This window comes from Scomber japonicus, chromosome 10 (assembly GCF_027409825.1).
Source record: "Scomber japonicus isolate fScoJap1 chromosome 10, fScoJap1.pri, whole genome shotgun sequence".
Lineage (NCBI taxonomy): Eukaryota > Metazoa > Chordata > Actinopteri > Scombriformes > Scombridae > Scomber > Scomber japonicus.
Genome location: NC_070587.1, coordinates 4,867,297 through 4,894,731, shown reverse-complemented (window position 1 = coordinate 4,894,731; position 27,435 = coordinate 4,867,297). Strand labels below are relative to the sequence as shown.

The window sequence follows — 27,435 nt, the reverse complement described above, 5'->3', positions numbered from 1 at the left end:
AGGCTCTTTCTTTTTCTTCTCAGGCAATTTCCTTAAGCTTTTTGTTTCTGGTTCCGACAACATCAGCAGTTTTTGGCTTGTTTGGTTTCTTCGACCAAATGGATAATTGGGAGCAGAGCAGTGAAGCAGCCCTCTCCTTCGAACCAGTGAAGGTGGGTGTGCAGCCTGACCCCTCCACATCCATGCTATATTACGGCAGGAAGGGTTCATCCTCATCCTCGTCCGCACTGGGACCAGGGTCACTCAGGCACCTCATCAGCTTCTGCTTCTCTTTGTCTCCGTTTGTTTCCCCTGGTTTATTAGACCCACTTTGCCCGGGAGGTTTCATCATCAGACCACCGTCTTCCTCACGCTGCTGCTGGCCGGCTCGTCTGAATTCATCCATCATGTTGACAGAATCTGGAGACTGAGGAGAGGCCAGGTCTACCTGTATGGTTGGCACGCTGTCTGATGATGGCTTCATGCTGTAGGCTTGAGGATCTACAAGCGGAACAGAATCAGTGTGAAATCAGGGAATACACTTTCATTTTTAGAGAGGGATGTCATGTCCTATTTAAAAGGAGAGTAGTCATTCCATCAGTGCACAAACATATAATGAACAAGGAGAGGTTAACAAATACAATCACTGCGCAAACTCAACAACAGCAGGTTTCAAGACCTTTTAAAACATTTTAAACAACAATAGAAAAAATGAAATAAAAGTCACAATGATCGTAATGCTGCAACACATGCTGGGATAATCCATCTTTTAGGCCAGAATGAACTGAAAATCTGAAGCTGAAACTCCCACATATAACATGCTGCTCTGTAATCTTCAACAACAAAAAGACAGCAGGACTTCTGTTCTTTGGCTACGATAAATCCTCTGACTCAGGCCTCGTCAATCATGTCGTGAGTCGCCCTCATTAGTAATGAATAATTAATGAATGTAAACAAGCAATGTAACTGAAGCATGCATGTTAGGATCGTTGTGGAGGTCACTTGGGTTATTACAACTCAAAAGGAAATCTTCTCTACACTCACTACATACCTGGACAGATTTTATCCCCTTTCTGCTGTTGAGCAGGTTTGAAATCAGTATCTTTGCCTAAAATGAAACCACACACTGGTTTACATGCTGCCTGGCTGGCACGTGCAAACATATTTCCAAGAATGAGGAAATATCTGACTGGAACATTGCTGCAGCTGAGAACAGTAGCAGTGTTTATTGTTTTGTGAATGCTGCCTTGAACCTAACAAAATACAATGGGTGATGGCTGTGAGTCCATCAGTGGCATTGTATATTTCTCCTATTGTTTCAACGTGGTGTCTTACAGTAAAATGGTGGCAGCTATCGAGTGTTTCGTATTTGGCTGTGGTTCAGATGGATGAGTTTACCTGAGGCCAGTCTGGCTCTACACATGGTTGGGGAGTCAGGAGAAGAAGCAGGCACCGTCAGGTAGTTATTCATTTCTTTTATCTGGAGAAAACACACACAGGGATATTGTATGTTAATAATATGATTTAGCCTTCTGCATGTAATCAAAATGTGTCTGGAAACATTCCTAATCATTAATGTACAAAGGGTAGAAGAAAAGTCACAAGAAATACATTCTCTGTCACATTTAACGGGTTGGGAAGTGCGGCAGCCGAAGTAAAATAGTTCGGTGACTCACTATTAATCAATATCTTAGAGAAACTTCATTAAAATTATGTGTTGGTTTCTAAGAAATCCTCTTGAGTCCACAGTAGCTTCTAGCACATTCGATTTACCCAAATCAAGAGTCTATTTTCATTATGTAATTACAGGCTGATGAAATGGAAGTTGGTGGTAGAGGCACTCAACTGTGCAAATAAATCAGGCCCCATTTGCGTTGAGAAATTTAATTTAAGAGACTGAAGGTGGACTCTAATTAAAACACAAATCATAGTTTTGGCTGAATCATTTAACTGTTGGTGGCCCAGTATGAAATAAAGGCTGCTCTGTGTATATCTGTGTTTTTTCCTACAGTAAAGGCCCGTCCACACTGAGAATGATAACTGTAACTGTTGTGAGCGTCCACTCTGAGAACGATAACGTCCTGTAAACAGCAGCGTCCAGTATGCACTGCACGCTCCAGCTTTGTCTGCAGCTAATTATTGATGAACCGTTACTGCTGTAGTATGTTGTACAGGGAAATACAAAGAGTTTAGGGTGGGTGCTGATTCAGAGTATTGTTCAGACACTAGTTGCTGTGATGTTTCAGTATTTACAGACTAAACTGACCCACAGAAGATGTTGAAGCTTGATGTGTAAAAGTGCACCACTGCAGCCGTGACACACAGTTTGAGCACAGATCCACTTAAAAAGATACGTTAACTTTTTTGTTTTTTTACATTATAATTGCAGCATTTTTGTCCTATCTAGACCTATCTAAATAAATCACCTCTATCATCCTGCTCCAATTTACAGTGCATCAGTCTGTGGTGAGACTACAGAGAGGACCAAAGCCGCATTAAAATACATAAATAAGGAATTTGATTGACAGTCAGCGTTTTTATCGTTCATCAAATCGCTCTGAAAGTGATTCCAACGATATCGTTCTCCTCTATCATTATAGTTGTGGTGTGGACTCCACCACACACTCAAATTAGAACGGCATTTAAAACTATACATTTATAGTTATCGTTACAGATGGCCATTAACACTGACTAGTTGCTGTAATATAGCCTCTGTAGCAGAATGCACTACGCTATGCCACATGAAGTGTGTTACAGAGTATTACTAACTTAGCGTTGAATAACTCATACTGTTGATATATTTTTTTGAGAACTTCGCCTGGTTCAGTGTCTCTCCTCTGCTGTGCTGTGTGCACACGGAGGGCTCAGCCCCAGTCTCACAGAAAGCAGAGGAGAGAAGCCCGACCAGGAATGACAGCAGGACACAGTAAGAACTATGTGTGTTTATGTTATTTATCTAAATTATGTGCTATTTCAGCTAGTGTGAGAGTCTCTACTGTGTGTTTTGCTGGCATTAATAGTTGCACTACTCTCCTCTGCCCTCTGTGGTCCAGCGAGGGCAGCACTGAAAAGACACAGAACCAGGGGAAGTGACTCAAGTTCTCAACAACAACACTCGTTATGTTACTGCAAGTACAATAAAAGCTTTGAGAGTAAAAAGCCATCAAGAGTAATTTATTAAGGCCATACCCGCAAAGGATGGACAAAGACAAAGGAGGAGCTACTTCTGTCGTATGGACGTGGTTTGGGTATGACGAGTCTGACCAGAAATTATTTATTCATTGAATTTACAGAAAATTTGCTGTATTATGATATGCATCATTATCTGGATATGACATGACCTATAAGGGGATATGAAACAGCCTTTTTGTGAGCAGGTGTCATTGACATTCAACAAAGCAGCTGGCTCAGACTGAGACTGATAAGCCTACCTTCTTCTCCAATTCAATCATCTTTTGCTTCTTGATAAGGAAGTCACCAAATCCATCCTCGTATGGATCAGCCACCAGAGTGTGTCTGTTGTAGGAGCGCAGCTGAGAAAGGAGAGAAAGTTTAAGAAGTCAATTTAGTAGTTAATAAATTAAAGTTTAGGTGTAAAAATCTTTTGATACAGATTGGTTTGGTTGTAGAGATGCATTTAGACTATGACAACCTCACTGTACATGGCTCAGTTAATGAAGTTAATGAATGAGTGGATGTATTAGTGCTACTTGTGAGCTAGTGCCAATCAATCTGATCTCATGAATGAACAGTGATATGCTTTAAATGTGATACATTAACATGTTAATAAAGCAGTGTTACCCTCTGTCGTGTCCTCTGAAGGTTACTCCGCAGGATCTTCCTGATCTCTTCTTCTCTGCCTTTAGGCAGCTGGGGTAGAACCCTTTCTGCAACCTTGGCCACAGGGGGCTTCTTGGGCTGGATGTTTCTGGAAAACACACAGGAACAAATAATCAGAGTTTGTGTACTGCAGATGAGTGGAAACATCCGAGATACGGTATGCATAGTGTAAATATCAGAAGTCTGTCATGGGCTTTTATGAAAACATGGTTAATATATTATGATTAAAGCGATACTGGATTTTTGGGGCCAAGGCAGATACCGATATGGAGGGGGGAAATGGGGAATCCCGATATACACAATCACACATTTTTTGCAATGATCCCTCAAATGTGGTTACATGTGTGACAGAGATCTGTAATGGAGGCATTTAACAGTAAACTTTATTGGATAAATTGACATGCACTGAAACTACTTAAATAAGTGATATACTAATAACAAACTAATTTTTAAAACTGGAAAAAAATCAATGTACGAATATATTAAACTTTATTAAACTAAAAATATACATAAAATATTACCTCTAGAACTTTTTTTTTTATATATATATATATCTGTGATAGGCCAATATTGGCTGATAATATCCACTAACCAATATATTGGTTGGGCTCTAATTATCATGACAATCAAACTGAATTCTGTTCATATTTCCTCTTGGTATCCAGCGATCAGGTGACTGAAAGAAAGTGTGTAATAGCACGGGGCTCCAAGAGACATTATTTTATTATTATTATTCAACAGCCAACTGATTTAGTACAGAGACCAGCTTGCTAACTGTAAAATGGTGCTACTATCTTCTTCTCTCTGGCACTGCTACATGAATTTGTTTGACAGGTCTGGCCTTGGATTGAGAGAGGTAGAGTGAAAAGATAAGATGTCATTTCTATTGTAAGCAAAGTAATTCTGAACATAGAGGATTCCCACAAGTGTATCCAACTGTCTGAAGCTTTTACTTAAATTTAGTGAAAAATGACTACACTGTATATAGAGACTGACTAAGGCTTGATTTATTAATCCATAACTACTTCATTAGTGTAAAATTAATGAGGCACAGCTGCTCTTAATGAAAGCACCATGAGAGAATGGGTGACCTCCAAAAACACTTTCATATCTCTGGATGGAATTCATAATGTTCAAATTAATAAGAAAACAAGCCTCGCTAAGTCTTTATAGCCATCTCTGTATTGTTCATCTTTAATATCACAGTTTAGGTAACATACTGTGTTACTGTTTTGGACTGTTGGCCTAAATATCTCCTTAATATCTAGAATCTGGAAACAATATGGCCTGCATTTAGTGAACACAAGACATTTTAAAACTTATATTTAGTCAGTTTTAGGCATTTTTTCAATGCTCAATACTTACTGCATGGAAACTGTGGAGGGCACACTAGAAGGCAGCTTGACCCCACCTCCACTCTCCACCAGTTCAATAGCCTGTTTCATCTCCATCTTATGGTAGAAAGCGATGAGCTGAGGCTCCTTGGAGCGCTCGCCTGCTATCAGGCATTTCTTCACATACTTCTTATTGAAGCGGTTCAATCTGGGAGGTGGAAAAGAGTGAAAGGTCAGAGAAAAGTAAGACAATGATGATTTTGACAATGGATCCATAAAATAAATAATTCACTTTGTACAAATTTAAAATATTTGCAGGTCCCAGTTGCTCTGAGTCAATGTACTTTCTAAATGACTTCAGGCTGTGGTAACTTGTGATGAACATTTGTCATACAACAATTTCTGATCCTCAGACAACTATACATTAAAACATTAGATCACTGTGAAATCCATACTTGTCCTTCCAGTGGTGATGTCCATAGTGTCCACAGATGTCCTCAATTCCAGTCAGTAGGTGGTCGAGGAACTAAGGATGAAAAGGGACACAGTTTTCTTACCATAGTACAGTTTGCTGATTAAGGGAACTTAGCATTGAATGAAGGAAGATGATACTACACTATAAATCTATATCCTTTCTTGCATCAGTGTCCTGTGGAAGTTTTTCCTCCTCAAGTTATTTAAACGAGTTAAGCCGAGGCCCTCACTGACCTTCAACCAATACAGCATGTACACATTGCATGTATTCAACTTGGAGGCAAAATGTTTACATGTGTTTAAATGTTTTTCGGGGTGTGTAAATGGTAATTTATGATCAATAATGGTACAGGCACTCAGGTAAAATACATTACTCAGCTCCATATTGTACCTTTTGCTTCACCACTCATTCCTCACAGTAAAAACACTGTCCCAGGTAACACTTTCAGCATTTTTATTGAGCAACAACAGATGAGCTTTAAAATGGAATGCATGAGATAAGACGACCACCAGCAGCAGCAGCCACGTGATTGATTGGTCAGTGTTTTTTGACTGTGGCAGCACGCCCGCTTACACACGACACAAACGGCGTAAGGTACAGATGTCTGACAAACAGTGTTGCTATGGGAACAAGTCATTAAGCAGAGCCACAGAATTTACTTCTACTTTGTCAGAAGTGACCGATTATATAAAAATATATTATATAAAAAACTGCCCTGCCCTACGGGGGCGGGGGTGAAAAATTCTCCCTTTTAATAGTTTCTCCAGAGTGTTAGTAGCTCAGTAGTGAAACAAACAATCAATACAGAATGATATATTCTCTACTGGTCCGACTGATCCTGCATCATACATGTGTCCTTATTTTCATACAGATTCTGGGCTTTGACCTGGTATGTCGGTTTGACATTTGAATAATGGCACAGGTGCACATACTGCTGTATATGTGCAAAAAAAACTTGGCTCTTTTATTTTACACACTATTTTTTATCTCAGTCCTCTATAAAATTGTGTAAAGCCTCTCATTATGCAGAGAACAAATATATGATGAATCCTTGATTTCTGAACGAAATGTAAAGTACTGCATAAAGATATCACCAACTTCATGACACCACTGTCATATCTTGATAGTGCTGTATCATCTAAATTACATTGTGATTACAAACGGAGCAAGTAAACATGCTGAAAGATGCTGGAAAGGATGTGCAGCATCTTTTTAACAGTTGGGGTAGGTAGGCCACCTTGCCAAAATAAATAAACACATGAGATGAGAGGACTGGGTAGCAAACAGTCCCTTTGGATTTATAGTCACACTGAAGCCCAGTGCATCTGTTCCCTCAGCTCTGTTAACTCTAATCACTGGTGTTTTACAGTAGCGGAGAAGCCATTAGGAAGCCTGCTCTTATAGCCATGAGCGCTGGTGACTCACCACAAAGCCCCAGAGAGGGCTCTGTATGTGTGTTTACTGTATGTGTGCTTATCTAAGCTGTGTTAATAACTTAAAAGCACTCGAGAATTGTGGACCATGGTGGTCAATCATGGATGTGTTTGGGTACCAAACAGTGGATCCAAGATATTTGTGTTTGTGAGAGTTATATTTAAATTGCTTGTAAACAACATACTGTTATTAAATGGGAAAACAACACTGTTCTTTCTGAGTTGTTTCATAATGATCAAAATCCGTGGATTAACACTCACTATGCAAATCCAGTACACTGTTCAGTATGTGATGAAGTACCACCACACAGCCAGTAGGTGGAAGCAACTATCAAAACTTGATGGTAAACTGAATGAGGCTCCTCTCTGGAGGAGGATGTCACATATCCACAACAACATATGATACCATATTAAAATGAAATGATTTACATGACTGCACAAATAGTCATATTTGCATAGCTGATAATACGAGGTGAAGATACAAGGCTTAGATAGTGGCTTAATAAGGCATCTTAATGAAAGATAACGTGGATTGATTTTTCAGTATTTTCTACATGTACCTTATTCATTTCCATTTTATATAGAAGACATGTTGTGATTAAAACATTTCATACCATTCAGACATTTCATTCATCACCTGCACACCAAGAGGCTCTGTGTCATAAATATGTATACACACTCAAAAATCATCAACTTTGGATGGTGAAACCTAAGGATGTGTGAAGGTTAAAAGGTTGTACCTGGGTGTGAATCTCCTCATTAATCGAGCGCTTGGCCTCCTGTTTCTTCTTCACTGCCAGCAGCTCAACCAGAGGTTTGATGGTCATGCCCTGCAGGAGGGAAGAGAGAAACAAACTATAATTCACTGTAAACACCTCCTGACCTTGGTAAAGACAGAGTGAATGAGGCTATGCATGGGAGTGAAATGAGAGGACGGCATGTGGAGTACGTTGAATCTGGTATCTGTAATATTTAGACACTGAGTCATGCATTCTCGATTATACTGTGAGTGCTTTAGTTGTACATCACTGTGATCATTTTCTTGAGAAGATTGTGATGATAAATACAACTTAGGAGTGCATACATCAACATAATCAGCTGTTTTAACTCTTAATTCTTTGTTTCTTCCTGTGTACGGTACATGTTGGTGAAGCAGAAGTTAAGGTGTTTCTGTCGTGTTGATAAAGCAAACAGCTCATTCCTCTTTGATGTAGATGGTTTTGTCCAACTGAACTTGTAGCTTTAACACGATTACGAAAAATTCAACATCAGACTGCAGATTTGGTCCAGGAACGCAAAATCCACCATCACTCTGATGTTTTATCATTGTCACATTATAATCAGTAACACTGGTGAAAAGTGACATTGCAGAATTGTAGGTAGAATGGTGTGTGTGTGTGTGTGTGTGTGTGTGTGTGTGTGCGTGTGCGTGTGCGTGTGCGTGTGCGTGTGTATGTGCGTGTGTGTGTGTGTATGCCCATGCCTGTCATCACCTAAAAGGTTGAGCATATCATTCTGCAGCATAAGAAGATTAAACCGGCCATCTGGTTAACTGTAACAGCCTCAAGTGGATGACATAAGATTTTGGCTCTTTAAGAACACCCCGTCCTCTTAGGCATGTGTGCAAAAGAACCAACACTTTTATCAACGCATGCTTACTCCAAATAAAGCACACAAATCATGACATAAGGACACTCAGTGACTGCATTTATCCCTATTCCAATAAGGGATGGAAAAGTAGTATTCTTTGACTCCCACTGAGAGATGGGTATCTACTCTTATTGATACTCCTTATCAACCCACTTCTTTATCGATACTCTTACTGGTCCTTTTATATTTTAATATGTAGCAAACTAAGCTAAAGAGTTAGACTATATACAGACAGGTTTGGTTTTACTTGTTCATGAACATTTGCTATTGGCCTAATAAAGCATATGTATTTATGTAAAACATGCTAGAGGTGGATGGGACAAAGCAGACAAACCAGTTATTGCTTTTCTGCGTGTTTGTTTGTTGAACAGGTGGTTTGATAAAATATATTTTTCTTACAGCACTTACAGTAACCAGCACAGCTGTCGTCAACATGAGTAAAACTCTCTTATCTTTCATTTCACCTGGTTTACTACAGGCTCTCTGCTCTGCATTCGCGCTCTCTCTGTGTGTGTGAGTGAGTGAGTGAGTGAGTGAGTGAGTGAGTGAGTGAGTGAGTGAGTGAGTGAGTGAGTGAGTGAGTGAGTGAGTGAGTGAGTGAGTGAGTGTCTGGGGTCCATCAATAGTCCCTCCCTATGTTGACTGATCGATATGATTTTCTCCATATATCAGCCATATATCAGCCAATAACCCAAATTACTAATATCATGAATCTCTACTTTTACCAACATGTTCATAGGGCATTTTTTGGATTGTCTGCTGTCCATAAAAAACAAAAACAAAACAGACAACCAACCAAGCAGCTTAATATCATAAGTAAGCAACACACAAAAGGAAATGTCATCCACTAAAATATTAATAAAGTTATTTTTAAATGATGCATTATAGAGTCACTTTAGCTATTTACTCTGATCTTCACATCATCTTATTCAGCCCTACTCACTTCCACAAAAGAAAAACAAAAAGTTAATCATTCTCTTACTGGCTCATACTGTAAACACACTCTCAGCTATTTATTCCACACTGCGGGTGAAAGTGGTCTCTACCTTTTACTTTCTTCTGCCTCTGCATCAGACTGCAAGTGCTGAATCAAGCATAAATAAAACATGTTTCTAATCTGGTCTCTGGGAAAATATCTACTATTTTAGTTGCTGCCAATCTGGGCCTGATTCACATCCGGGAATCTTCCTGCAGTTTTATCATAAGAGTGTTTTATCTGACAGGTTTGAGCAGATGCATGACACGGTGCTTAAAATGGATAACACATAATATGTATGCAAACACTGCCTGTGTGTCTGCACGTCTATCTTGCCTTCATGTAATGTTTATGTATGTTATCTTGAAATTGAGTAGGAATGTGTCTCTATATAAAACTGATTTTGTAACTTTACATTTTAAGCATGAATCGGCTCACTCGCCTGTCAGTCAGCTTCAAAGTGACAGCGAAAATTAGAATTTCCTAAAACAGCTGGAGCGGTTTACTTCAAAAGCGTAAAAAAGACCACGAAAATCTGACCAGTTGACAAGCTGACATGACATCAAATAAGTCCTTTTTCTAGGGAAGCAAGAGAACGCAAACTTCTTCCTGAAAATACAAGAATGTTTGTTTGATGTTCAGTCCTCAGCGTGACCACTAATCATAAGATGAACTGAACTGGTCACAAATAAAACGTTTGTTCTGAGCTCGATTGGTTTTGTTAGTGTACCAGTCAACAGTGATGGAAGTGGAAATTCAACCTAGACATACTAAGCAAATACACTACACCAAAAGGGAACTATTTTGCAAACCAATGCAGTTGGTGATGACAAATGCAAATGAGTGGGTGACATACAGAACATGTGAATAAAATCCACAGTCTCTTACCTGTATTTGACCAGAGAACAATTGAAACAATGTCTTATATATGATATGTTTTAACTGCAAGTGAGACTTTAAGTGCAGCAATCTCTTTGCATAATTTAAACAGGGTTTAATTAAATAAACTGAAGCATTAACAGTTGGCATAATAATTTCCCCTCATTCCAATTCCTTCCAAGTTTCTTCCTCCTAGAGTCTATATAAAGCAAGATGGGGTGGTCATGGGGTGGTCATACCTGGACAAAGACAGTGAAGAAGATGACAGTGATGATGGCAGTGAGGAACATCTTTCTCAAGGATGCCCCAAAGTGATTCTCATCCAGCAGGAAGCCCAGGGAGAAGGCGATGGCACCTCGCAGGCCACCATATGCCACTATGAACTGGTCCTTGGTGGTCAGCTTGACAATACGGAACTTGTTGATCACGAATGTCAGACCAACCACGCCTGCAAAGGACAACATGATGAGAAACTGAGGTTGTCTGTCAGTATTATGACTTTGTGTGTAAGACATTTTTATAACCTGTTTATATGGATTGTCAATATGTTTGAAAAACAGCAAACAGGAACATGACAGTCAAATGTGATTTATAGTAAATGTCCTAAAAGCTAAAACTGCCCTAAAAAACATTGAAACTGTCCTTTAACTGACAGGCTGAGAAAAAATGTGAACTCCTCTCCATCACAAGACCTTGAATCATATGATATGTTATTGACTGCCACCATTTAGTCACAGACAACACATTTATGGTTGGAAAGTCATCGCCTCTTGAGGAAAAGAATGGAAAACAAAAGCTGAGAACTTATGACTGCAAGACACAACAAACCTCGTCATTCCTTCACTTTCATCCTCTCTTGCCGGTGACACTAATAACTCTTAAGATGACAAATCGTCAACAGAAGTACTTGTGACAGTCTGAGGTCTACATGGAAATTCTCGCTGGCACTTCCTCTCACACATCGACAGTTGTGTGATGAAACGTTAAGGCAACATCTATTCTTGTCAGTGCTTCCAGTTCCCTTTTTGGGAATAGTGTTTTACCATTTTGTACAGATTACAAGTGCAAAGTGTGCAATAATACATTTTTCTCCTTTTAAAAGAAATACTGAGAAATTGACCTGCATTTGTTGTTTCATTACCTTAATGTCAAATCTGTTCAAAGACACTTCAAGCATAAATCTGAGGTCACTTCTGCCTTCTGCAAATATGACAAATAACACTTCCTGTTGTATACTATCCTCTTCCTGTGTTCCTTTTACATTACTTCAGGCTTCAGTGTGCCAGTATTACATCTATTTCTTGGAAAGGTTTTTGAAAATCACTGAACTAAATCTGACCTATGACTCGTGCCACCAGACAAAGAATGATGGTGACCGTGACGAAGGTCCAGTTCCAATTGTGTTCACCACCGACCGTGGCCACGCCCAGGAAGATGAAAATGAGGGTCTCACTGACGCTGCTCCACATTTTCAGGAAGTACTTGATGGTGGTGTGGGACTTGTGTGATATGTTGGCCTCCACATACGGTCGCATCACCGCCCCACATGCGATTAACCTGGAGGGAGAAGAGGCAAATGTTTGCTTAGTTAAAAGACGAATGCAGGGATAAAATATACAGAACCAGTAAAAAATGTGGACAAGCTCCCATTCCCTTAAAAGAGGTTGTGTGTCCAAACTTTTGATTCACACTGAAGATTTACAGAAGTATATTTTCTCTCATTTGCAAATACTTGTGATGTTTATTATACATAACATTCTTAAATATAAAACTAAAAAAGGTAGCTGACGTAGCATTATTCTACACATTTTAAGGGCTCGAGTTGTCAGTCAAGTCCTCCAGTTACCCATCTTGAGTTCCACGCTGATAATGGAAAAACATGACACCAGCGATGTCCCCATGCTGTCTGGTGACCAGTTCTATTCCCTTGTACTGGCATGCAATGTTTCTATGTCAAACATAGGGGCCAGAAATGAATTCTATCTAAATTCCAGCTGCAGCAGCTGCTCAACATTCAACCCCATTCCACCTCTATGTCAATATTGGCTTTACTTTCAAGGCTTTATGGAAATGATGAAAGAACTTCATACCAGACAGCTATTTCAGTCCCTATTTATAAACAGATAACATGAAAAAACACCTTCACAAATCCTGGTTTTGATGCCAGGTTCAAGACGAGAGAGCCTTGAAAACAAATCGTCCTTGAGGCTAAACATCCATTGGCCCTGACACACAGGAGAGACTCAGTATATCATCACCTGCTGTCTGCACTGTCAATAACTCCTAGCACCTTAAACAGAAAATGGGTTGGAGGAGCTGGTGACAAACGACACCTCAGAAATTGATGGGAAGCCCATAAATTCAGGCCCGGTTTGGGTGACATTAGAGCAGAATAATAAATTATACCACTGGTTAGATGGCGTGTATTATATGATACAATGTACAGTTGAGTTACTGTCCAAGGGGGAATAGCTGGAATGGACTTCCTCTGGCAGTGGAGAGGCCACTGAGGGAGGAGCCATACCCTTGTAACCATGTGATACTAGAGGGACGTCCCTGAAGCTGGTGACATATGAGAGCAGACATGACTCACTAGATACTCAGTTTGTATATACTGAACCTGTATGAAACAGGAAGGCATCACAGCTCCCAGTTTTTGTCTCCTTTCTTTTCTTATCTTATGTTTCTATATTAGTAGATAACTTCTTTGTATGAATTCTCAGTCTGAAGGGAGGGTTGGTGTGGCTGGGGTTGAGAGGTTAATATGATGTGGTCTGGGCTGTACTGTATTTGTTTGACTCTTTTTTTCTTATCATGTCTATTTGTGTTTGAAAAATACTTTAAAATGTTCTCCAAAAACCTACTAGAAATTCTAGCACTAACAATACTACAATTACATGATACATTTTTCTGTAACATGCTCCAACATGCCTGTATATGTATGAATACAGCGTAAATAAAGAATACAGCTACAACTAAGTTACTGACTATTCTTGTAGAAAAATTTTAGCTTATTAATTAAGCTTCACCAAGCTGTTATCATATGTTATGATGACTACTGCTTTACACATAGGGCTCATTATTTTTGTTTTTTAGTAAAGCAAAGATATAAATAATCCCGAATTAATCAGTTTTCAGGACATAAAAAGGCGGAATATCAAAAGACCCCTCACACACACAAAAAAAAATCAATTTTTTTTTTTTAGCTTTTCTTTAAAAAAGAATATTGAACTGATTTAACTACTCTGAAAATGGGTGAAAATAAGTGTTGTTTTTTAAAGGATGCACCCATTGGAATAAGTAACACATTGTTGGCAGCTATGATATATATAAAATACCAGAACCCCTCAAACTTACGCCATGATGCCTGAGAGGTGGAACATCTCAGCTGATAGGTACGCCATGTAGCTGTACACAAAGACAAAAAGTGGCTCGATGACACGCGTGTGGGAGGTGAAGCGTGAGGTGAAGGCGGCCAGGATCCCATACATAGCTCCAACTAGAATGCCACCCACTGCAACCACGAGGAAGGAGAGGATACCAAGGAAGCAGTCCATGACTGTCACTGTGCCAGCACCTGAGAACTCCACAAATATGTGGTATAGCACCTGGGGGAGGGGAGAGGTGATAAAAAACAAAAAGGAGATTTAAAAAAGAAGTAGAGGAGAGTGTGAAAAGATTGGAAATAAAGAGACAGGATATTGATCAGGATGCATGAAATGTGCAAAGTTTACCACAAATTAGAACTAAGTTTCTAATGTCTTGAGAAAGTATACGAGTATACATATACCAGCACTATGAGGCTGTAGTAATTATTTGACTGTGTTCAAGGGAATAAATAGATCATGAGGTTTATTAGAAACAGATTTAACCTCTGGAGTGGATACACATTGCACAAGAAAACAGGGTAAATGTCACAAAGCAAGTCATGTACTTTGAGTTTTTCTGAATTTATACTGTTCAATGTTTTGCCAGGGCCCTGTTTTTTAAAAGTAGGTTTTGTAGTTGATAATGGATTGGTTATTTTAAAAACACAATTTAAGCAGCAAAATCACATACTTTTAAGGTTCAACATTAACAAAGACATCCTTTTTTGAAAAAGCTAAGTCACATCCTATGACAATTTGTTGGGAGAGAATACAGCAGGAAATTTTTATTTATCTCAAGTTGACAAAAAGATACTAAAGTTCAGTAGCAGGCCTTTCTAAGTATCTCACTATGGCAATATATAGACTCCTGCGATGGCAGACGGGCTAATGATACAGATTGTCTGCCAAGCACTCCTAGACTGATGAGCTTTGGCTCTCGAAAGAGCTTGTACTCAAAACTGCCCATGCCAGTAATGATGCAGTGTCATCCAGCCTGAAGGAGTATGCACTGAAGCCAAACTTCATACACATTGATTATACTATATGTCCTGGAGACAAAAGATCTTGGGGAATGGAAACGCAGAATATTTGATGGATATATGGGAGACTATTTATAGAAATATTTAACACAGTAATCAGTTACACAATTGTTGTGCTAGCTGATGTCAAAAACACAAATTCAATTTAACTGAACCTGACGTCTTCTGCAGCTATGGGGGAAGCATTGTCGGTAACTTTATACTGTAGATGGTGCTGTTTGGGGACAGGCCAGCTAACAGATGGCGTACTGTGAGCAGCTAAGCTTTATTGTGTGGCGACATGCTAGTTATTATTTCACTGACTGTGTGTTGATTACGTCTTACTAAGAACAGAATTAAATTATGCATCCTGATATGATAAAACCCAGAATCACAGATTTCTGAGCTAAATATCAAAGTTTTAATTTGTGTCAACAAGAAGCCTTCTGGGTGAAAGGTTTACTGCTAGCTAGTTGTGACTGATGATTGCAAGCTTGATAGAGAACTGTGCATTCAGAGTTTGTAATCTACCAGCCTCCCTAGTAGGGGCATTAGTCAAAGTTTTTATTCAACTACAAAAATTTCCAATTTCCTGTTTTGATAACTCACAACAGTGACAGCGTCGTTGAGCAGGGACTCGCCAAAAACCAGGATGTGCAACAGTTCATTGATATGGATCTCCTCAAACACAGCCAGCACAGCAACAGGATCCACAGCTGAGATGATGGAGCCAAAAAGCAGGCAAGGCAGGAGCTCTAGGTTGTGGAGGTCAGATGGATTGCTTGTGTTGATCTGACACACAGCATACAGCAGGCCCCCGATAAAGAAGGCGTTCCACAAGGTCCCCACGACAGCAAACATTAGGATAGTGCCCATATTCTCCATGAAGGGACGGATGGGCAGGAAGTAGCCAGCATCCAGGATGATGGGTGGCAGCAGGCAGAGGAAGAACAATTGGGAGTCCAATACTGGGGGGACCTTTTCCCCAGCTAGAGTGATGAGCCCCCCCACCAGCAGACCCACCACAATCAACAGGCAGCTCTCTGGCACAATGCCGGACAGACGAGGGATCAGGTGGAACCCTGGGAAGAAAAATAACGAGGGAGAGATTCAGCTGAAAATTCACAGCAGGATTAATTACCTCAGGCCTAAACAGTATTTAGTGTCTGTGTGTGTTTCTGCCTGATTGATAAACAAGTCAACGTGTGTGTAGGTAAGATTAAATGGAAATATTCTCATCAACACTGCAAAACCAAGCTGAACATGACATAACAAGACCAATCAGCTGTGACATACCACACCTGTGTGAGTACAAGCACCACACAGGCACCAAATTCTAACTTCTGCTTTAGACCGAGCAGACACTCTGACGGTGAAGAGCTCTCTCGAGATAAAACGTGCCTCTGTATGTAAACTGTGTATGCATGCAGCTTATTTTTTAACTCAGTAGTAATTTCAACATCAAAATCAGTATTTTGAGCAGTCAATGTAAAGTGAAAACATTTCTGTGCAGGCTGTGTAGACATGTCAGAGCTTGCTTGCATTCATTTTGTTATTTGGGCTTCTACTTGTCTGTGACACAGCAAGCTATTAAAGATATTCTCAGTAGTGTATGTGTTTAACATATGGAGAAAGTGGCATTTCCAGTTCTGAAGCTGGGCATTGGCTTAACAACATGAAAAGTGTGATGTTCGCTGTGTAGTCACTCGTGTGATAAATAACACCCTCGCTTTCTGAATGCTTAAAGAAAAACATGTAAGACGTGCAAAGCGTTTATCGTATGCAGATCTCACATGACACTTCCACAAGTCGAGGCTGCAATTTATCTACATTTGCCATGACTTCACATCCAGGAGACTTGAAGTGGAGCCAATGAAAGGGAAGGAATAATCTTTTAACTTCCATTTCTCTTCTTCATTTACATGTTAATCCAATTTTTTTAAGGAGTTCTGCATAATTGAACCTTACAGTTATCTGCAATCACTTGGGGGCTGCGTGTCTCACATATCACAGCACAAGTCCCCAGAGACTGTTAATGTTAATAATACCTTTACAAGCAGTACAAGCAGTAAGACCCACTGCCTGACAAGACAACTAATCTTTGAAATTCCTTTACAAGGGGCTCCTTAACAAAATACAACACAGCTAAAACATTTAATAAAAAATTGTCAAAACTAATAAATAATAACATCATAAAGACAAACAGAATACATTAAAAAAAGACAAAATATAACAAACATAAAAATACAGACAAGACAACAAAACAAGAAATAAACAACAGTAAAGCCTACAAACACAAAATAATAAACAGTCAGGAAAAATGATCATTCAGTATTAGGGCTGGGTATTGTCAATGATTTCCTGAATCGATTCAATTCCGATTTACAGGGTTCCGAATCGATTCGATTTTCTATTCAATTCAATATCGATGCAATTTTATGTTCCCAGAGTTTCTGTTTTGTAAGTCAGACAATATTTTTAACACACAATCATGTGTGGACACCAAATTCTTGAAGAGTAAAGTTAAATCATGAGTCTGATCCAACACTGGGATCTAGCATGATAGCATCTATGTGTATTTACCCTTAAGACCAGTTTAAGTATTTTAAATCATGTCACTTTGAATTATGTTGTCATCATGTAACCGATGATTTTCAAAAAATGCACATAAAAAATCGATTCACAGAATTTTGAATCGATATCGAATTTTTAAATAGAAAATCGATATTAATTGATGGATCGATTTTTTGGACACACCCCTATTCAGTATATAGTATAAGTGTAAGTGTAAATGTAATAAGTGGGAAAAAATGAATACAATAAAATTGGAAAGGTGTTATAATGGATATGTACATTTAATATGAGAATGAGATGACAGGCATGTTTAAACAGTGTGAAAGATGAAAGGAGCGAATATTAACCCGCTAAATTATTCCAGTCAACTAATGAAAGCCATTTGACTTTTAAAGGACAACTTTCTGACTGTGTTGGTATGGACCCCCCACCTCCAAACACCATCATTCCTGAGCTGCTGACATGCAACTAGATGAGCCTACACACACATACACACACACACACACAGTGAACTGACAGGACAACTGCCGCCTTTGCACAATAGTAACCGAGACGGGATGAAGACATCAAAGAGGAAGCGGCGTGCGGCCCATAGTGTGAAGTCTTGCTCTGGCTATATTTACTATACACTACAGAAGCACTGGGACATGACACTTTCCAGCTGGCACGGGACCAGCTGATGGCACGGTGGATTAACAATGACACACACACAGAGAGACACACACAGAATATGAACCAGGTAAGGCTACAGGCTCATATGTGGGCTAAACAGTCTTATAGGGGCGGATATTATGATGGTTTGCAATACATAACATAGTGAAAACACAATCTGGCAAGCACTGCAAATAATTACGCCACTTCAAAAAATTGAATTTGATAACATTTCAATGTTTAATCGAGTTCTTTGCAAACACAATGACTGATGATGGAGGAAGCTCACATGTGGGAAGATTCACTGACTCTCTGAATGACACACGGCCTGTGTGAGTGTGTGTGTGTGTGTGTGTGTGTGTGTGTGTGTGTGTGTGTGTGTGTGTGTGTGAGACAGAAACAGAAGGATTAGTGTGGTAATTGAGCAATGTCAACAAGGTACTCTGAGCTACAGATATGTCATCCCCATAATTTTAGACTCAAATGGTGACTCCGACACAACTTTAACCTATGAGGCTGTAAGTGTGTGTGTGTGTGTGTGTGTGTGTGTGTGTGTGTGTGTGTGTGTGTGAGTTAGTGCTGGGCAATATGGGCAGAATCAAATATCACAATATTTTTGACCGAGTAGAAATGACTATCGGTGCTTTCACAAAATATTTACGCAATGAGATTTTTGATAAATACTCATCAGTAATGTGGATATAATGACTAAGTGGATAAAGACAGATCATATAACAGTCTGTTAAGCTCAGAAAATTACATTTTTACTGTAATGCAGCCTTTAAAAGCAGGAAAACACTTATTACATATCAACCACTGCTTTTATTTATTCTATTTAGTTCTTATTTATTTTCATTTAAGTGCAGTACCCTCCACATTATGCTATTATAGCTGCATGTCACCTTTTTATTATACTATATCTTTAGCTGCATGTGTGTCTTGTTTTTATCTAGTAGTCATGTTTTTTTTATTTGTCTTTGAAGCACAAAAGGAGTGGCACCTGTTATCTCATTATAAGTCAAATAAAATTACAATAAAGCTTTCTATTCTATTCTCAACAACAAGCACCGCACCGTAGCTACACACCTGGAACAGGCCTGAGCTGTTCACCTGCCTGCCCCGGCCTGTTCCAGTTTGCTTATATGCAAAATGAAGATAGTGGAGCATCAAATTAATATCCATTCATTAGCACATCACGCAGTTTGTTATGTAATCAGGCCTCACACACATGTTTCCAGTTAACAAATATGATGTAATTCTTGTTTACTTGCTCTTCACTTGCTTCTGTAAACAAGTAAATTCTTTAATTGTAATGAAAGAGACACGAGCTTGAATTAAATTTGACCTTTCATTTAACATCACAGTGATACAAAGTGTATGTGAACGTTTAGCATCAGAAAGTCTGTTTGGGAATATAAGACACCTGGGACAGAGGGGGGGAGGGATGTTTATACTTGGACAGTTTGAGGACAACACTATTAGTGTTTTAGCATAACAAGCTCAACAATTGGATGACTGTGGAGTATACAGCTGCGTCCAACTGTCGCTCTGAGGCTGGATAGTGAGCGAGCCCAGAGAGTCTAAAAAGACTTTCAAAAATGAGATGTTAGACGACTCTTTTCTTTTCAATGAACTTTTAGAAGAAAACAGGCACTGTCTAAAACTCCCCAGAGGCTTGCTAGGTGCAGGTGGGTTAACAACGATACTCAGTGATGACTGCCTGAAAAACAGATATTGAGTCCGCCTGGAGGCTTACAGTAAGCCGTGAGCAGGATGTAAATACTACAGCTGGTTCTGAGGCCATCTAAAGCACAAAGGCTATTCATAAGATATCATCAATCTGTTTAATGTCAAGCTAAACAAACATCTCTCCCCTCTGAAGACAGTGTTGCATAATTAAAATGATGTGGCTAGGTGTGTCCCAGCTGAACAGAAGATAGTAACAGGTCTTCCTTAGAAATGATACTAATGATAATTGTTTACATTTAAATAGGAATAATTGACCTCACCTCATGTTGTTGCTAAACACCTAAATGTATTTAGCCTTCCCTTATACAGGACAAGCTTGTTCTGCCTGTTGTAAGCTGAAAGGGGGCAGCAGACATTAGTGCATTAAACAAAGGTCTGCTAATAGACAACAATTACTTGTACAAGTCAAACCTTGCTGGAATGTGTGTGCTACATTTCTAAGAAAACGTACTGCATAATGCATATGTATGTTAAGAAGCTCTATGATTGCACTGCTATACTCAGGAATAAGTTGAAGTCACTGCTGGAAGAAATCACCCAGTGAGACAGGAACTGCATGCAATTTATAAACAATGTCTGAGAAGTAACAGCCGAGTCATTAACTCTGTCAAACGATCATGTTATAATAGCCTACAGCAGGCGAAGGGAAATGATAATGGAAACCTCTTAAAAACTTTACTTAAGGAACTCGACTAGGACACACATGTTTATTTTTAGAAGTGCCCACACAGAATACTTTGAGTGGCATACAAGGTTTTATAAATTCAAACACCCGAACACTTAGACGTGGGAGTGCCCTAACAACACAAACCTCATTAACTAATAGCCACTGAGCAGCTCAGGTTTTATCTCACTATAGAGCCTGGTCACGTCCTGGTCACACAGTTTTTTTTATTTTTTTTTACTACTCCTGATAGACCTTCCCAAACTTCAAAGCTGCGCTACAAAGAAACTAATACAACTGAATCCAGAGGCTAGCAAAGGACACCAACTGTCGGTATCATTAGAAGACAAGGAGTCTTATGATCCCTTGTGGAAAATGTTTTTCCGAGTGACATTAAGTAATAAATCTGAGCCAGGATACATTTGGCTCACAGCCTTTCACACCCTCAATCACAGACCATAAATAGGGCACAATAAACTTGTTATTTGAAGCTCAATAAAACAATAAAACAATAAGGCAGGCATGCAAAGACTGTAAGAAAAAGTAATACTTCTGTTAGGGTTATCTTGTTAAGGGTTATAGGACAAAGGTGGAGCTGGGCAATTATTCAATAGTATTTCTTATCAACACTCCTTGTAAGCATGGTGGCATGACATACTTCACATTCAACTGAAATATTAGTTAATCTGTGACACAATTATATCTTAGATGTTTGAGAGTATGCCTATAAACTCTGCCAATAAAGTAATTTACACAAAACCTCCGTAAAAAGATGAGCAATTTAGTGCTCATGGAAAGTGCAAAGGGGTAATGATTGGATGCACTAAACCTATTACTGTTGTTGGAGCCTCAAGCAGTGGCACACTGGGTGTTGGATCCAAGAATGAGACACTAAATGACCCATTATCATTCATGGGTAACCAGGAGGGACATATGAAAACTGACAAGCTGACCAACCGGGTGGAGAAAGAGACAAAAGGGCATTTCACTACCAATACTTGTCGGTCTAAATGTTAAAACCCTTAAAATATCCAGGACATAGGACAAAAGATTCAGCAGAGGAGGCTAAGTGGTGGACATCAACACACTCTTAAATCTCTCCTGCATGACTCCAATTATGGCCTCTACTGCTCATCGACTGAAGGGCCGCACCGCAGGAGATAAGATAGTGAAAAGGGGGTTCAGCAAACTTCAAAGAATAACTTGAGTCACACAACAAGCAGTGATGTGAAGACGTGTGTATGAACTATGAAGGAGATAAAAGCTAAGTGTACTCTGGTAAGGAACATTTGAAAAGAACATGGAGGATCTTTATGTCAGATTCTTGAACTATGAGATCAGGTGGTCCATGGTGGCTGCTTGACAGTAATGGCTGGCGCTCTATCTTTGCCCAACTCCCCCCTGAGAGTCTTTATGAAGTGACATTATTGAAAACCAACGAAGGGTAACCGCTCTTTCACTTCTGCATGTGTACCCTGTGTCAGCACAGCCTGGCACCGGCTACACATTATCACTTCTAAGGCGAGGAACCTGTCGTGTTGCCAGGTGACTGACTATACACTGCTGGAGGCCGAGTCTGCTGATCGAGCGAGCACAAAAGAGAGAAAACATTTGGACATTTTGTCTCTTTGTTAAACCAGGTGATGCGTGATACATTCATTTAGTACTTTTCCTAGAAATCTAATGTTAAATAGCTGACTAGCTTCTAAATACCAGTGACACTGTGGTGCTCAAAAGAAGCCCATTTCTTTTAAAATGATGCAGGCTTCATTCTAGTGTTGTGCAAATGATACGTTTTTGTGGGTCATTGTTTGATTATTTGACGCAGACTATTGTTCTCCTCACATTGCTTAGCTGCACAGGGGTAGTACTGGTTTAAATTATTAATAATGGCATGGTCCTGGTATATTTCAGTATGATCCATGCCATCATATCTGCAGAATAAAAACATTTCTGGCTTACAACGGCGACTTCACGCAAGTTTATGTTTCTAAGCTATGGCAAGGTTTGACGTTACCATCACAAGGCCTCGACTATTTGATCCTTGCTTTAGTTCAAACACATCCTCCACTAGAACTACTGAGTGGAGTACAACTCACTGACGGTATCAAATGTCTGTTACGAGCAACACTGTACATTAGTCTTCTGGTGGCCTGAGTGTGTTTTAAATAGACACAAAGAAAGATTTGCTTTTAAAAAGAAAAAGGAAGTATATAACAGTAAGCATAGAGGCACCACCACCTTTGATATGTTGTGAAAACAAAGTCTTAGATAACACAGAGTAAAATCCATTATTAATCTCCCATAAAGTCAAACAGAAAAACAATCACCAAAACACTAAAATGTCCCCGGCTTGTGAAACCTACAGAGATGATTATTGTGAGACACTGTGATGCAGACGCTGAATGATGACGCATCAAATCAATCAATATTCATTATCCTTTTAGGGGCTGCTCACTTGAATGCCTTGGATATCGACTAGGTATGGAGTAGTCTTATTAAATGTGACACAAGACATTTTTATGATTAGGGACATATCGAACCCTAACTGAATGTTCTTTGTTGATACAACTACTAGGGGGCTAAGGCATAACCTAAATAACACTTGAGATGACCATATAGTTTGTCAAATATTGACTCAATATTTGACAAGGTGTGGTTTTAAATGGTGTACCTGGAATCTTTCCCAAATCAGTACTATAAAGAAAGATGATATCAAGACAATATCAAGGTTCATATTGCTCATAGGTTTGAACTCAATGACTTTGAACTCCATGACATTAATGTATCCATTAAACTTACTCATAGAGTCATATGTCTGGTCAAAGTTTTCTCAGGTCACACACCAAGGCTGTCTTTGAAAGAAATGAGTACAATAACGTTAAGTCAGCAGGAGGTACAGTGAGACACAATTTCCATTCAAGAATGATTATACACGTGGTTTGTGGGTCAACCAAGTTACACTGATAACGTCTCCCTCCTTATCATCAGTTGTTTACTTTAGATAAACTGATGTATTCAGGAATGGGCAGGACTCCTAGGGAACCATTTACTCTGCAAGCAATCAGGCTAAACAAATGCAGAATTCCTGAACCAGTTTTAATCAAGACATAATGGATTGAAGAAAAGCAAATCCTCTTTGCAGTCCATCAATCAAACTACAGCCTGTCAGAACCAGATTTAAGATGGCTGAGTCGTGTCTGGTAAATTAGAAGGCACAAAATACTGCACTGCATTGCAGTTCCTCCAGTGCCATAATCAGAAAACAAACAGGATCTGCAAAAAAATCCACAATCCTTCAGTTTTGACTGTCTTGGTAAGGCCAAGTGACGGCAATGTTTAATACTGACTGATGAGCACGACGGCTGCTGAAGCTGCAAGTCTGGACTGCTGTTGCATACTGTGTGTACCCTTTCTGACTACATCATATTGACCAAGGACACTTTTGTGCATGCAGTCAGTAAGAATTGCATTTCCTCTTATGTCACCATATTTCCGGCTATCTGAATAGCCACCAAAACACAAAACCCTTTTACCAAGCAAACATCAAACAAACAAACAAAACATATATCTTATACTTTCATTGAGGTACTAATGCTAACTCTATGCTTGAATAACTTGCTTTTAGGTAAATGTAGTTTAAGTAATCCATATACAACAGAACTGTTGCATAAGGATGATTGTTGGAACCTAATGTTTTGTTTTATGAAGTGATTTTATATATTTGTATTCTTAAATCAATAAACTAAATAACGAGTAAATACAGCACAGTAGTCATAACTTTGTACTTAACCAGAGTTTATGAGTACCAATATATTAAGAAGTTGATAACATCCAGTTTCATTCTTTATTTGCATTGTCAAAGCAGACACAGTAATAAAACTGCAGCACTATAATGGCTGGGTATTGTTTGAACAATTACGATATCAGTAGCTAATACCGATACCAACAGAGTACTCTGTTCATTTCTTTTATCTACTTTCTATACACATGATGTGAATGGATGCAGTCAGGTGTGCAAAATGCCTCCATCTCTGTATTTGTGCAATCACTGTATGACTTAGTAATTACAAGAAAATTAGAAATTGACATTCATTCATTTTTCTTCACTCCTACATGCATAAATCAAGGTTCCTGTTGCAGTCCAGTCTCTACTACAACACAAACTACAGAGATTATCTGTACTAACAGTGTATGCAGGTTTCAAGGAGTGTCACACTGAGGCAACAAGGCAACACACACCTTCACTTCAAATTGTTTGGCCAGGTGAGAATTATAAATGGAAGTTGAGAGACTGAACTGGACTTGTCGGACACGTTACAAAGAGCTTTTCTGAAGGGGGGGGGGCAGTTTCAGAGCCATCATAATAATTATCAAAAGATGCGTCCCTACTCCCACTCATGAATTACAAGTGAACATAATCAAGTCTGCCCTCACCGCAAGTTCAATCTCAACTCAGTGCCTGTTACATATCTGATAAAGTTATAAAAGTATTACAACCTTTACATTTTATTATGCCTATTTAATGGCAGCAACGGCCAGCCAAGTCTTGCAATATGTTACATATTACAGTCACAAAACAAATGTAGAACGCGGTCTTTTAGATAATAGGTTGTTAACATTTATCTTTCCTGATTGTAGCTAAAGATCATATCAAAACACACCCTGCCTCCAAACACAAGGCTTCAAAACTGGGCCACTTTTTAGGGATTATAAAGGCACACAGTGTCAATTGGATTTTGAGACAGGTTAATAAAGAATAGTTATCTTTGTGTCTACTTAATAGAAGCCAAAATAGAAGATGTCTATTTTAACATTTAGGTAGATTTCTTGGGTTTTTATATGAAAAACTTTAGCACTGGGTAAAATCAATTCAGGAAAAGTACTCCTGTGAAAAATAAGGAGACCACCAAGGACAGACATGGTTTTTAAAAGAGATAAATGGACTATGAATGTGCTTTTAGGCTTGTAAGACATTAGGTCTGTGAATGTGATTCAGACACCAGGAAAAGGCTGAGCAGTGAAACAGCCACATCGAATTACCCACATCCCATTTTCAGCCACCCCGTGATAATCAGAGGCTTAAGGTCACAACTGTCTACTGCTGCTGTCAGCCCACACTCTCATCCAGCCTTGCTTCTGCTTCATACACTTTCATCTTTCAGTCAACTCACTCTCTCTCTATCTCTCTTTATCCTCATCTCTCATTTTCAGTCCATGTCCTTGAGCTGTGTCCTACAAGTGTGAACCACCAGAGTCAGGTGGTCCCTCACTGCCTGTCCTCTCCCCAGAGACACTGGGCTTTTCGCCCAGACAGTGAGGCAGTATCCTCCCTGACTGCAGGCTGGTGCTCAGTCAGGCCCCTGATGTCACAGGCAACTGACAAGCTGCTGGCTCTCAGAAAAAGATAGCAGCGGACAATGCAGTGTTCTGTGGAAAGCACAGTGCGAGGATGGATAAATGATAGATGGAAAGCCAGGAGAGCATACAGAAGGAGAGAGAACAGTGAGGGTGGATTGGGGAGAACCAACAAAGAGTGAGGAAGCACTTAAAATCACAGTTCCCCTTAATTTTTCTTGTCACTTTTTTAAAATATCCTTTATGATGATGTTACAAAGGCTTTATCTCTTGGCAGTGTGGCAGGAGGTACCCTGTGCTGACAGCTGGCCAGATAGTTTCTGCTGCATCGAGCTGCTTAGTCATCACTGTGGCAAAGGAGTAAGTAGAGCTCAAGTATAAAAAAGACCATCTCTACATCAAGCTGACAGATCTAATGAGTAATCTGCACAACCAGCATAAGCCTATAGATTTATAGCCTCCGAGCAACAGACCAAATTGAGCTATTCTGGTCTAACTGGTTCTGTCAGCATACCAGTGGCATCTTTAATTGGTGTGTAGAATACAAGGCAGCAGGGGGTGGCGCTGGGATCAGATTATCCTCTAACTTGAAAATGATAGGTTTAATCTAGCCTTTTCTCTCACTGAGAGCCCACCAAGAGCCATGTGCACACAAGTGTTGTTAAAGGCTTGTAATCTGAGACATGTTTTAACAAAGCTATCTCTGTTGCAATCATCAGTGTCTCTATTCTTCTACTGCATCTCAGCTACTCTTCTCTTCAACATGTGATTTTAATTCAAAGAGCAAGCTGATAAGAGGTTGTGTGTATATGGAGAACTGGCAGCAAACATAGCCTTAACTTACCTGTAGACCAGGGTTACCTAAGCCTCACCTTAAGCTAGCATTTCCTGGAAAGGCTGAACCCAAAATACCAAAGAGACACATTCACATTCACATGACTTACTCACCTAACTTCATTAAAGACGCTAGCAGCACCCATAGCGAAATCTCGAAGGGGGTCTGTATGTGGTGGTAGTCGAGGATGAGCACAGGGAAAGCCTTTTTGGTGAAGTTTTGCTTTTCCGCCTTCACTTTGTGGTTGTTTGAGTCCTCATGTTGGCTGACATCCGGAGAGCTGGCAGCTCCGAGAGGAAGCACGGAGCCCTCCAAAAACACCAACACCATCAGCAGGAGTAAACCTCTCTCCGGTAAAGTCTTGCCAAAGCCGGCGGGCCTGTGTGAACCTGTCCTCGAAGGCATGTCGATAAACGGAAGGGGAAAAAAAGCCTATGTAAAGAAATTAATTTGTGGTCAAAAAATAAAAATAAATAAATAAATAAAGTGGAAGAAAGATAGTTAAAGTTCAAGGAAGTTGAGTTTCAATTAGAACCGTTTAATATACAACTGATTTTAACGGTCCGGCTAGCTTAAAACGAGCATAAAGTCCTTTTTTTCGTTCTGGTTATTTATAATAATAATAATACTATTTTAATATATCCAGCCTGA

At 39.5% G+C, this 27,435-nt stretch overlaps 1 protein-coding gene across 1 annotated transcript; it reads right to left on the bottom strand.

Annotated features, from left to right (window-relative positions):
- Positions 1-190: 190 nt before the first annotated feature.
- On the bottom strand, positions 191-27,189 carry slc9a1a (solute carrier family 9 member A1a). The gene is made up of 12 exons (XM_053327813.1): positions 26,898-27,189; positions 15,563-16,035; positions 13,924-14,174; positions 11,906-12,123; positions 10,806-11,014; positions 7,802-7,891; positions 5,609-5,679; positions 5,185-5,361; positions 3,781-3,907; positions 3,411-3,512; positions 1,378-1,459; positions 191-480 (listed from the first exon to the last, which is right to left on the bottom strand). Exons 1-12 carry the CDS (start codon positions 27,187-27,189, stop codon positions 191-193), a joined length of 2,382 nt encoding a protein of 793 aa, XP_053183788.1.
- Between the last annotated feature and the right edge of the window lie 246 nt (positions 27,190-27,435).